Consider the following 13009-nt stretch of genomic DNA (forward strand, 5'->3'; position numbering starts at 1 on the left):
AGAATCCAGGAGTGCTCGTGGTCCCCACTTCTGCAGTAGGCCTCCAACCCCAAATGGAAGAAACCTCAGAAGCTTACACGGTTCAGATTCTAACACCAGGGATGTCAACAGCCCATATCATTCGACTAGGTCTTACATAGCTTTGAATTGTCGTAACATCACCTAGGATGAGAGTCTATCCAAAGCCAAGGAAGAAGGGGTCAGGATAAAGAAACCTGAGGCAGGAAGAAATTAATCCCGGTGATTTCAAGTCAGCCATATGCCAATCCATGGCTGAATTCCAATGCATTAATTTTACATGGAAGAAACTTTCCATTTCACGGACGCCGTATCATTTTGCACCAGGCAGTGGTGTGGTGTGACGTGGGAAGGACCACAGACATTGGATGCAGGCAGAGCCAGCCTGCCTCTGGGTTCTGCCCCCACCTCTGCTCTGTGACTTAAGATGACTTCACGGCCCCGTGCCTGTCTGCCTCATGACTGCGAATGCTGTAAAGGATTGGATAATTCCTGGTCCATGGTGGGCATTCGGTAAGCGGTGGGTGTTATGACTTCCCCTCCTACTTGAGTCTCCATCAGCTTTCAAGAGAAGAAACAGAAGTCACAGCAGATGGTCAACAACTGACTTCTCCCTGAAAACCGCAAGTAGGTGAATCACCAACAGCCTGGGAAAGAGTCTGCCAACATGGGAACTAAAGAAATCCACCAGTTGTAATCCACCGACTTCTGACTGAAAGTACAGAGAAAAGCCATGGCCGAATTACATCACTTGAAGAGGCTTGCTTGCCTTGGCTATCAGAACCAGCCTTCTCTTGGCCTCTATGAGCTGGCCATCCCTAGGACTGCTCTTCTTGCTTCAAAACTACACTCCAAATTTTCCACTCTCATTCTCCTCTGTCACTTTCCCACCAGTGGCTGGAGCCATTTATTATTTGCACGAGTCAGATGACCTGGGCAGTCCTCCAAGTTATGCCTCAGATACCACACCTGGCCCTGCCTCCCTGGGCCTCCGTGTCACTGTTGTTAAAAAGAAAATAGCTTGTGTTTTGTTGACTGTAAGGAGAATGTATGGAGGTTAAAACTTGTGCATGTGAGTGATTTTAATACTATAGTCATTTGAAGCATGCACTAAATTAAATAAGGGGTTCAGATGTAACTGAGGCACTGGCTAGAGGTTGAGGGAAGAACAGGTAATTCATCCCTAATCAGGAAGAACAAAGGAAAAAGAGACATCCTATAAACCGCGGCAGGTGTCCCACCCCTCAGTCATCCCCACATAAACACACACACACACAGGAGTTTTCCCTAGACACCCACAAAATAACTCTGAGGAAAATGGAGCTGTTGAAAGTGGATCTCTTATAAACAAACAGTCCAACAAGGCTGAATCACAGGTATCATCCATCGTAGGTTCAAAGCTCTACCTGCCTCAGGCCCATACACAGGCCCTCAGTTGCACGGTGAGACGCTATGTCACTTTCATAGAGGGGGTTGGGGAGGGGGGAGGCTGATTTCCAAGCATGGTATTACCTTTTCCCTTAATTAGGCAGAGGAAGAAAATTTAGTTCCTAGAGACCCAAAGAACAGAGTCAAAGCTCTAAATGATGGGTTGGACACAATAAAAAAGCAATATTCTGGCTGCCAATCTCTCCCACCCGGCTCGTAGAGTCAGCATCTGGGCCTGCTTTCAATAGCAGCTTTGTAGCCCAGATGGCCGGCACCACCACATCCCAGGGACTCCCTGCTCCAGATAAAGACTGAGTGTGTCAGCGAGTGAGTGTGTGAGAGAGAGACAGAGAGGACGGAGCGAGAGTGCGTGTCAGAGAGAGGGAGGCTGTACCTCTCTTGACCCTGAAGCCCTGGTCCTCACATCATCTATGGAGCCAACAACCATAATCTTCAAACCGTAGCTCCAATGAAAATAACATTCTTTATGCCCCTACAGTCTTCTCTGATTCTTCCTACAGATGCTCAACCCCAAACCTGTATCCAAAAGTATATACTCTCTTATTCCCATATAACAGTCTGAGAATCACTGAACATTCCCTGTTCAAGTGTGTGTGTGTAACCAGGTCCACTTCTCCCTCTCACCTGTCCAAGTGTGTGTGTGTGTGTGTGTGTGTGTGTGTGCGTGCGCGCGCGCGCGCGCGTGCGCCTGTAACCAGGGTCCACTCCTCCGTTTCATTCCCTTTCAGCGCACAGACCACTCACGCCCTGACAGATGACCCACAGGGGTGGATTCTCTCCTCCCCATCCCTTCTTGTACTCTCGCAGGCTCACACACCAACGTGTTGTTACCTGTACCAGGAGGGAAGATGAATGAAATACCCACGGCCTGGGCAGTAAGCGCCTGGGGAGGTTTGGGGAGAAGGGAGAAAGCTCCGAGGGGAGGACGCGGAGGACACAGTGGGAGACGTGGGGTCATAGAGACGACAGTGTCTCCTATGTAAGAACTTCTGTGATACGATCTGATTTGGGTAAAGAAGCCAGTATTCACTTTACTACTTTGGCTATCATAGGTTTAGGAAGGCACAAGTCTTGGTGGACCAAGATTAAACAGCAACATAGAGCAGACCTGCCTCCATAGCAGGATAAAGGTTGAGACACTCAAATGAAACTGGGAGACAGAAGCCTGGCCCCAGTGACGTCTGCCTGGGTATCTGATACCTCCCTGGGTATCCGAGGGCCTATGTGTCACCTCTGCAGCCCGAGACTCCCCCAGCCCTCACACAAGGGACAGGCTCTCTGAGGCCCTCGTCCCAGTGTTGACCTTTGTGGCCCTGGGAACCCCAGGAGCATTCATTCATTCATTCATCCCATCTTTTACTTTTAGGTGCTTCATCACACAATTTTTACTCAATACAGATACTATCAGAATTTTTTTTTTTTTTTTCAGAATGTAAAGTGCCATTCGGAACTAGGATAATGACGAATGAGAATTATGGGCAGGAAACAGCAGCTTTCCAAAAAAAACAAAAAGTATCACTCATAATTAAAAACACACTCTGTCTCCTGCCCACCCCACTTTCTCCCATCCTTTCCCCTCTTTGCACACAGTTAACAGGAAAAGTTAGGAGGGCAGATGTTCAGGTCACGTTGAATATACTTGAAAGACAACCAGACTCACAGCCACAGCTAGTTAATATTTCCAAATTACTTAATCATCTTTGTTCTGTTTGCTCATGTATAAAATGGGGTATAAATGATCATCCAGTTAGAACGGTGGTGAGAATTAAGTGAAACACCATTATGGTAAAACACCTACACAAATCAAGTGTCCAAATGCCTGTTACATCCCTTCTTTCCACACTAATCTCAATCTGAAAGCCATTACAAATACACACTCGTGTACATGTGTGTCTCCACACAAATACTTACACACATACCCACAAAACCATGCGCACCAGCTGTGACTAACAAGGCAGGGGGAGGGGCCCAGCTCTGAAGTACTTTTCGGTATTATTAACTCCACCTGTGGTCAGCCCAGTTGTTTTTTTTTTTTTTCCGCCTCCTCCTCTACCCCTCTGTCTCTACCCCCAGTGCAACCACTGCTAAATCAGATCCTGTGAATGCTCCCTCTCCATTTCTTCTAGTTACTCTTAAACACTTTTCAGAAAGAATTTCATGTGCACATCTATGTACAGCAGGAATAAGGAATATTATGAGTTACAAAATAGTATGTTTTTCTCTAGCGATAAAGGTTACTTCGGTCAAAAAAGAACAGTTTTCCTGTCTGGGAGTCCCAACCATATGTCAGTTAGGCAGCCTATGCGATGAGCATTAAAAAACAAAAAATAGAAAATGACAGTATGTACTACATGTGAAAGGGATTAGTTCTATTTCATGAAACTTTAATTTCAGTTACATATGTATGTATGGAGCAAACTGATTGGTATGTACAATGAATTTCATATGTTGGGTCACAGTCAAAAAAGTTTGAAAGCCATAGGGAAGGGGCCAAGGAATCGCCAGGAGTCAGAAAGCTCTAGTCTCCCCACAGCTGTTCCTATTTCCTCCTGGGCCTTGCTGAGTTCTAATCCTGCCCATCTTCTGACATCCCAAGATCCTCACCACTTTTCCTTTCCCTTTCATTCCATCGCACCCTTTCATGTTTTTCAGAAAGGTTTCTACAGTTCATCCTTGGAGGACCAGGTAGGGACCTAGAGAAAAAAGCTGACACTCCACATAATTAGACACTCCACATTCCAGCAACTTCAGTGGACTGAGAACAGAAAGACCCATCTGGGTTTCTTAACCCCAATTCCATGGACAGAGGAGCCTGGCAGGCTCAGGTCCGTGGGGTTGAGACTAACCCTACACGACTGAGCGACTAACACTTTTCAGAACCATGAGCTCTCCTCCCTCCACTCCTGAGAGCCGAACCCTTCCCCGACCACCTGAGGCTCTCCGAGGGAGGTATTAGCGACTGAACAACAACTTAACGCCTTCACTTTTGAACCCCAGGAATTCGCTCACCAGTAAAATGCACACTTCCTTACCGGATGGTTAGGCTAAAGATTATGCGAGATCACCCTTTAACTCTCCAAACACACCCGCAAAGAGCCTACCGAGGAGGTTTCTCTTTTAATCCGTCCCCAGCTTAATCCCTCCGTGCCATCCCTTAATACTCCAGGCGTTAATTCCTCAAAATAATGCCGTCAGAGAGACTGAACTTGGGCGCTCACAAAGTTACCAGGCGGAGAGGGATGGGGAGCGAGGGCGGGAAGCAGAGAACCTGGAGGCTTAGGACGATCTGTTTCCGAAGGAGTTCACCTGGAGGGGTGGAGGGGCGTTCCTCCTCTTCACAGGAGAAACCGATTAGCCAAGCCCGAAAAGAAAACAAAAGCTAGCGTGTCCGTGGCCACGAACAGGATCCTCTATCACCACAGAAGTCCAAACAGGACTGTGGGGACTGGGGCGCCGGCTGGGGACCCGCCGGGAGGCAGCGGGACGGAACGGGAGAGGGGGGCCCGGGGGCGCAGGGAACAAAGCCCCACGCCCCCAACCCGCTGAGGCACCCCCTGCCCGCCCGGGGGGCCCCCAGCCGGCGGGGAGAGGGGTGCAGGTGTGCGGGTGCGCGCGCAGCGAGCCCCTCCCCCGCCGTCCCCGAAGCCCGGTTGGGGGACGACCCTCGCCCCGGTCCCGGGGCGGCTCTCACCCGAGCGGGGATCGAAGGTGACCACGAACACGGCCACCACCTGGTCCTCCTCCACGTCTCCCAGCTCGAGGCGCCCCGGTTGCCGCAGCTCCTCGGGCTCCCGCCTCCTCGGAGGCTCCGCGGCCGCCCAGCCGCCCCCACCGCCGCCCCATCCCCGGCCTCCAGCCTGCGGGACTGGGGCCCGCGGCGGGGAGACGGCGGGGCCCTCGGCCCAGCGCAGCAGCGGCGCCGCGTCTCCGCGCTCCACCATGGCGAGGCGAGGCGCGGCGCGGCGGCGAGGAGGAGCCGCGGGCCGCGAGGGGCGGGCGCAGGGGCGGGCTGCGGGAACTCCCCTCGCCCGGCGGGCTGCCCGCCGCCGCCGCCCGGGCCTCCGCGCACCCGCCGCGCCGCCGCCGCCCCAGGCCCGCACCTGCCCCAGCCGCCCCGCCCCGCGCCCAGCGCCCTCCCACCCCGCTCGGCTGCGTGCCGATCCCGCCCGAGGAGGCGTCCTCCCTACCCGCTTCGCGGAACTGCGTGCCGGGTTTGAGATTTCACGGATGCATCTGCGCTCTCCGGGATGGGGAAAAGTGCGGTGACCGGGACGCGAAGCCACTTGCATCTGTCTACCTGTGCTTTCTCACTTAAGATTCCGTGGGATGACCGTACCGCCGTGAATTGTTATTCGCCACCATTATTTTGCAAGTCTCCTGGACATGCCGACCGTGACAGATAGGTGTTACATAACCCTCGATGTGCAGCCAGAGCTCCCGCGGTGCTGCGAGTGAAGCAGAAAAGGGGAGCCGTGGCTGCCCGCGTTGTTTGCACTTGGGATGTGGCCTGATCCCCTGAAGCTGTGGGATTTGGTGTCCGGCCAGGAGCAGTTGTGTGTGTATCACCGTGTCCGTGTGCCCTTGAATGGGCTGGAGAGTGCCTGACCCTGGTCTTCCTGGACCCTGCTTGGGACGCCATCCATTGCAGTGACTTAGTCTTTACAGAGAGTGGTGGACCGTCACTTACTTGCCCTTGGCGCGGGGTGGGGGTGGGGGCGGAGAGGTTGCACTAAATAATCGCCGTGAGGAAAGCAGTCCCTATTCTTTAGGGTAGAATGCTGCCCGGATTCTGTACTGTTCTTAATTTTGGTCTGGAAGCAGCAACCTTGGGTCATCACTGATGATCTCCTTGGGAAGAGGGGTTAGACCGTGTTATCACTGCCCTTCTGGCTCGTAAATATGACTCTTTATCAACACCCCCTGGGTGACAACTAGTAAGCAAATCCACTGGGTCCTTCTGAGGGCAGGCGAAAACCCCAGGCTGTCCTGAACCGTGGAGAAACTGGGTGTCTGAACTAGTCTCTCTCCTCATCTTATTCTTTCTCATTACTTTAATGGCTATTCCTATTTTTCCCACCTCCTCTGATGACATAACCACCAGATTTACCCCAAGGGTTGAGGCATTCAAAAATGTTACTTCTAAATAGAAAATGGAGGTTCATAGAATATCCTTAATCCATTCCTAAAGCCATCAGCTTTAGTCTGACTTTCCTACCCCCCCACCCCCCCACACACCAAAGGACTTCTTTTTTCTGATTTTTTGTGTGGACTCACCCCACCCAGAATCCCCTAGTTTTAATACCCTCAACTTGTATATATATATACCAGGAAATAAACTCATAATCTCCATCCCAATTGATTTTCTGTATAAACAGAAGACCAAAATGTTCACACCCTAAATCTAGCAGCTTTTCCAATCTTCATTTAAGCAGAAGGTCTAGCTCACGGTGAGCCATCGTGTCATTCTTAAGACCTGTGAGTGCTCAGTCACGTCTGACTCTTTGTGACCCCGTGGGCTGTAGTCTGCCAGTCTCCTCTGTCCATGAGATTTCCCAGGCAAGAATACTGGAGTGGGTTGCCATTTCCTTCTCCAGGGGATCTTCCCTACCCAGGGATCAAACTTGCATCTCCTGTATTGGTTCTTTACCACTGAGCCCCCAGGGAAGCCCTGCATAATGGGTGCTCAACAAATATTTGTCAGCTAAGTAAATGAATGAAAGTAGAGACTTAAGCCTCTATACAACTGGCCCCTCCCACCAGGCTTAATCTAATATCTTGCACATAGAGCTCAAAAATGTTAATGATGCTGATGACACCTTGCTTAACACATTCACAGTATGAAAGAGGCTCTGTACCTGACCATCAGATTGATCTTTTCTGTGTCTATTTATTGAATTTCACAGGGTGATAGGAAGGGAACTAATTGAACTTAGCTGTTGGAATAGAACTGGAGAAACTAGTGTTGAAGACAAGAAGAAATAAAGATCTGTCACATTCAGAGACCTGAGGATAATGTTGAATTTATTTTATTTTCTGGTGATGCCACATAGCGTTGTTGTTGTTCACCCTCTAAGTCATCTCCGACTTTTTATATGACTCCATGGATTGCAGCATGCTAGGCTTCCTTGTTCTTCCGCTCAAGCTCATGTCCATTGAGCTGGTGATGCCATTCAACCATCTCATCCCCTGTCGCCCCCTTCTCTTGCCCTTAATCTTTCCCAACATCAGGGTCTTCTCCAATAAGTTGGTTCTCCACATCAGGTAGCCAAGTATTGGAGCTTCAGCTTCAGCATCAGTCCTTCCAATGAATATTCAGGCTTGATTTCCTTTACGACTGACTGGTTTGATCTCCTGGTGTCCAAGGGATTCTCAAGAGTCTTCTCTAGCACCACAGTTTGAAAGCATCAATTCTTTGGCGCTCAGCCACACAGCATACAAAATCTTTATTCCCCAACCAGGGACTGAATCCATGCCCTCGGCAGTGGAAGCATGGCATCGTAGACACTAGACCACCAGGGAAGCCCCAATGTTAAATTTTTTAGTGAGTTCCCCTAGAATCCCATATATCTCAAATTTTAAATGAAATTATTTTACTTTTCCAAATACCAATATGTCTACATTATGTAAAACACATTGCATAAAACATATCTATATTATGTATATATAATATATAAAAATACAATGTATATAAGATATATTAAAGTATTTTTGCTTTATCATCTTACCACTGAGTTGGCCCCTGTTAAGATTTTGTTTAGTCTATCTCATCAATTGTAGGGTGCAAAATTTTTCATCTGTTAGGATTGCTATGGTGGCTCATGTATGCTGCCAGCCCTGCTGAGGTCTCACAGGGGAGATGTGTGTCTGTTTTTGCAGCCATCTGAGGCAACATCAACCTGAGCTGATGCTCTGAGTTAAATTCTCTGCTGGAGGTTCTTTGGACCACCCTGGTAGTGTGAATTCAAAATGCAAGCTAGTGCGAGCCCTACCTTATAATTCTTAGGTGAGATACTTTTTTTTCTTCTCTGCACCCAATGACAAATTTGAGACAAGCAAGCTCCCTTGCCCAGCCTTCTTCTCTACATGGGAGGTTTATTTGTCGAAGCTATGTAGACAACATCATATTAGACTCAGCATCACGGGCATTTTTTATTCTCAGTGGTATGTGAAAATAACAGTAAAATAATGGTATATCTTAAAATAAATGATAGATTTAGATGTTTTTCTTCCTGAGTGTTTACATGTTGAAATCATACTGTATATCAATTTTGTATTCTTTTTTCACTTATCAAACTGTGAATAATTTGCCATTCATCATTTTAATGGTTCCCCTTGTATGCATTCTGAAAATTTATTTACCCATTCTCATTGTTGGACAATCAAGCTTTTTCCTTTTTTTGCTGTGGCTGAATTTCACTCTGAACTCACAATAGGTAGCTATTCTATGCCAAGTCCTGCTGTGAAGAAAACAGACATCCCTTCCCATCAGGCTTTCAGCCTAGCAGACAAGGCAGCTATCAGGAAAAAAATGAAATCTAGAATGAGGGACGACAAACAGGGCAAGTGCAATCGGTCGCTCAGGCTGCTGACTTATGACAGACTGCCAGAGGTGGCCAAACCGGGTTAGGGTGCGTCCATATTGTGATTGGACTGCCAAATTGTTGAGTCACAGGTGTACAAGGGCCTCAATCTCACTTCCCTCTCATCCCAATTAGATCGTGCCATTTAAAATCTTTTTTTTTTTTTTGCCAGTTGTCAGATGGCCATGGTATTTTAAATTAATCTTTTGTGACTGAATCTAATCATGGTTTTGAAATAAATGTTGGTGTTTTGTGGTTCCTCTTCAGGGTAGTGTCAGAAGACACTGTCTGAAGAATTGTTATCAACTGGCATGAGTTCTTTATGCAGCAAGAATATTCACCTTGTATGTATGTTATTAATGTAGAATTTTAATATATGTATGTGTGTGTGCTGTGCTGTGTGCTCAGTCCCTCAGTCGTGTCCAACTCTTTGTGACCCCGTGGACTGTAGCCTGCTAGGCTCCTCTGTCCATGGGATTCTCCAGGCAAGAATACTGGAGTGGCATGCCATTTCCTATTCCAGGGGATTTTCCCAACCAAGGGATCAAACCTGTATTTCTTGTGTCTCCCGAATTGGCAGTCAGGTCCTTTACCACTGAATTACCTGGAAAACCACATATATAAATTCACATATAAATTTCTGTTTCTAAGAGAGGTAGTCTTCTTTCTTTACTAATTTTTTTTTAAAAAGTCATCAGCTATTTCTTTGACAATCATTTTCCCATGTGAAATTTAAAATCATTTTATCTAGTTTCAAAAAAACTACGAATTATTTTCAGGTCAAACTGAATGAGATTTGACCCCTAAATAATGCAGGTTTGAACCACATGACATCTGCTGGATCACCAAAAAAAGTAAGAGAGTTCCAGAAAAACATCTATTTCTGTTTTATGGACTATGCCAAAGCCTTTGACTGTGTGGATCACAATAAACGTGGAAAATTCTGAAAGAGATGGGAATACCAGACCACCTGACCTGCCTCTTGAGAAACCTGTATGCAGGTCAGGAAGCAACAGTTAGAACTGGACATGGAACAACAGACTGGTTCCAAATAGGAAAAGGAGTACGTCAAGGCTGTATACTGTCACCCTGCTTATTTAACTTATATGCAGAGTACATCATGAGAAACGCTGGGCTGGAGAAAGCACAAGCTGGAATCAAGATTGCCGGGAGAAATATCAGTAACCTCAAATATGCAGATGGCACCACCCTTATGGCAGAAAGTGAAGAAGAACTAAAGAGCCTCTTGATGAAAGTGAAAGAGGGGAGTGAAAAAGTTGGCTTAAAGCTCAACATTCAGAAAACTAAAATCATGGCATCCAGTCCCATCACTTCATGGCAAATAGATGGGCAAACAGTGGAAACAGTGGCTGAATGTTTTTTTAGGCTCCAAAATCACTGCAGATGGTGATTGCAGCCATGAAATTAAAAGATGCTTGCTCCTTGGAAGGAAAGTTATGACCAACATAGACAGCATACTAAAAAGCAGAGACATTACTTTGCCCACAAAGGTCCATCTAGTCACGGCTATGGTTTTTCCAGTGGTCATATATGAATGTGAGAGTTGGACTATAAAGAAAGCAGAGTGCAGAAGAATGGATGCTTTTGAACTGTGGTGTTGGAGAAGTCTCTTGAGAGTCCCTTGGACTGCAAGGTGATCCAACCAGTCCATCCTAAAGGAGATCAGTCCTGGGTGTTCATTGGAAGGACTGATGCTGAAGCTGAAACTCCAATACTTTGGCTACCTGATGCGAAGAGCTGACTCATTTGAAAAGACCCTGATGTTGGGAAAGATTGAAGGCAGGAGGAGATGGGGACGACAGAGGATGAGATGGTTGGATGGCATCAGTGACTCAATCAATGGACATGGGTTTGGGTGGACTCTGGGAGTTGGTGATGGACAGGGAGGCCTGGCATGCTGCAGTTCATGGGGTCACAAAGAGTCGGACATGACTGAGCAACTGAACTGAACTGAACTGATGAAGGCAAAACTTCAGTGTGGGGATCTTATCATTGGATCAGAAGTAGGAAGAAATGACTGAGAATGTTTGGGAAAATTTTTTTGGACTTCTTGTCTCTGTGCACTCTCTCTTAGTTGAGGGAGGAGCTCAAGATAAAGTCTCCTTCATGGCTCTTGGCTTTGCTGACCACCCTTGTCATGGGAGAGCTTCCCTGGTAGCTCAGCTGGTAAAGAATCTGCCTGCAATGAAGAATGACCCCGGTTTGATTCCTGGGTCGGGAAGATCCCCTGGTGAAGGGATAGACTACCCACTCCAGTTTTCTTGGGCTTCTCTGGTGGCTCAGCTGGTAAAGAATCCACCCGCAGTGCAGGAAACCTGGGCTTGATCCCTGGGTTGGGAAGATCCCCTGGAGGAGGGAAAGGCTACCCATTCCAGTATTCTGGCCTGGAGAATTCCATGGACTGTATAGTCCATGGGATTGCAAAGAGTCAGATATGTCTGACTTTCGGTTTCTTTTTGATTTGTCTTGGGAAGAGGACTCTTAGAAGCAGGAACACCCGGGACCCCTGGATGGGTCCAGGACTGGGACAGCTGCACCCGTCTTTGGACCTGCTCTAGGCCACAGCCGCTGAGGAACTGTCAAGGTTGCTAAGTAACACATGTCACATGTCGGTAATGAACGTGTTCTGCTTTTCTCTAAGTTATTGCAAGTTTCCACCCCAACACCCCTCCCCCACCCCCACCAGGGTTGAAGCAACATTTCCGGATTTCTGGTTGTGATGAGAGACTGAGCAAGATAAGTTCAAGGAAGACAATGGGGTTGAAGCCTGAGGGATGTTCGAGATATCACTGCCTCGACTTCCTATTTCCTCAGTGACCTGGCAGTGACGCCTCTACCTGTTAACGAGGCCCGAAGGCCCTTTCCTGAAAACCTTGACTGCTGCTCTGTTTCCTCTGTGGTTGTCGTTCAGTCGTTCCGTCGTGTCTGACTCTTTGTGACCCCATGGACTGCAGCACGCCAGGCTTCCCTGTCCTTCACTATCTCCCTGTTGCCTCTACCGGGCACATGCTGGAGATAAAGGTCAGCTTTTCTCCTCTTCCCAGAAAGTCTGGCGGTAAAAACGCCCAATTCTTACCTGGGAAACCAGACCCCCCAGTGGTTCCCAGTGGGAGAGTCCTATCAAATACACCATGATCCAACATTGGTATTTTTTCAGAGTCTGGATTGACTGACTCACTCTTAATTCAGTCTTCAGGAAAAAACGTGGCAGAGCTTCACTTTAGCTTGTTCAAACGTTTTTTACATTTCTCCTTCCGGATTGAGGAGATCAGGTCGTCATGTCCCTTCTTGAAGCAATAGACTCTCAAGTATTTCCCATGGCCTTAGTTTTACTTTTGAAAAGGAACGGTATGCCTTTTCAATGTAAATGTAAATTTCTGCTGCTGCTACTAAGTCGATTCAGTCGTGTCCGACTCTGTGCGACCCCATAGACGGCAGCTCACCGTCCCTGGGATTCTCCAGGCAAGAACACTGGAGTGGGTTGCCATTTCCTTCTCCAATGCATGAAAGTGAAAAGTGAAAGTGAAGTCGCTCAGTTGCGTTCAACCCTCAGCAACCCCATGGACTGCAGCCTTCCAGGCTCCTCCGTCCATGGGATTTTCCAGGCAAGAGTACTGGAGTGGGTGAAATGTAAATTTCTACCTCTTGCAAATCCGACTGGAATTAGCTGGATTTTCCTGCTTCTGTTCTTCCCATCAGAGATTGTCAGCGATGTTCAGAGCCGTCAAAATTGAAGTTTGGTCAGAGCTCTGAGTTTGGGAGCTTTCTCATCACTCAGCAGTGTCAGTAGAATGAGAGCTTTCCCCAGGCACGTGGTTTGGGGAACCTGGCCCTGAGATTCAAAGATGAGTTCCTCCTTGTGTATCTCACTCCTGAGGACATGACTTTCCTGCTCTGCAGAAATCCTTATAACGATATGAGAAATGTTTGAATTAAAAAAA

General features: G+C 47.8%; 1 protein-coding gene across 2 annotated transcripts in view; it reads right to left on the reverse strand.

Annotated features, from left to right (window-relative positions):
* DENND11 (DENN domain containing 11) overlaps nucleotides 1-5846 on the reverse strand; it is a 52309-nt gene extending 46463 nt beyond the window's left edge. Inside the window, exon 1 of one of the 2 annotated variants that reach the window (XM_070788272.1) lies at nucleotides 5655-5846. Coding sequence is in view for 1 of the 2 variants with exons in the window: in XM_070788271.1 (XP_070644372.1) it covers nucleotides 5159-5408 (250 nt within the window). In the remaining variant the exon portion in view is untranslated. Of the gene's footprint in view, nucleotides 1-5158; nucleotides 5431-5654 lie in introns of those variants that run through there. The other variant, XM_070788271.1, reaches the window with a different exon arrangement.
* Nucleotides 5847-13009: the final 7163 nt, after the last annotated feature.

Source organism: Bos indicus, chromosome 4 (assembly GCF_029378745.1).
Source record: "Bos indicus isolate NIAB-ARS_2022 breed Sahiwal x Tharparkar chromosome 4, NIAB-ARS_B.indTharparkar_mat_pri_1.0, whole genome shotgun sequence".
Lineage (NCBI taxonomy): Eukaryota > Metazoa > Chordata > Mammalia > Artiodactyla > Bovidae > Bos > Bos indicus.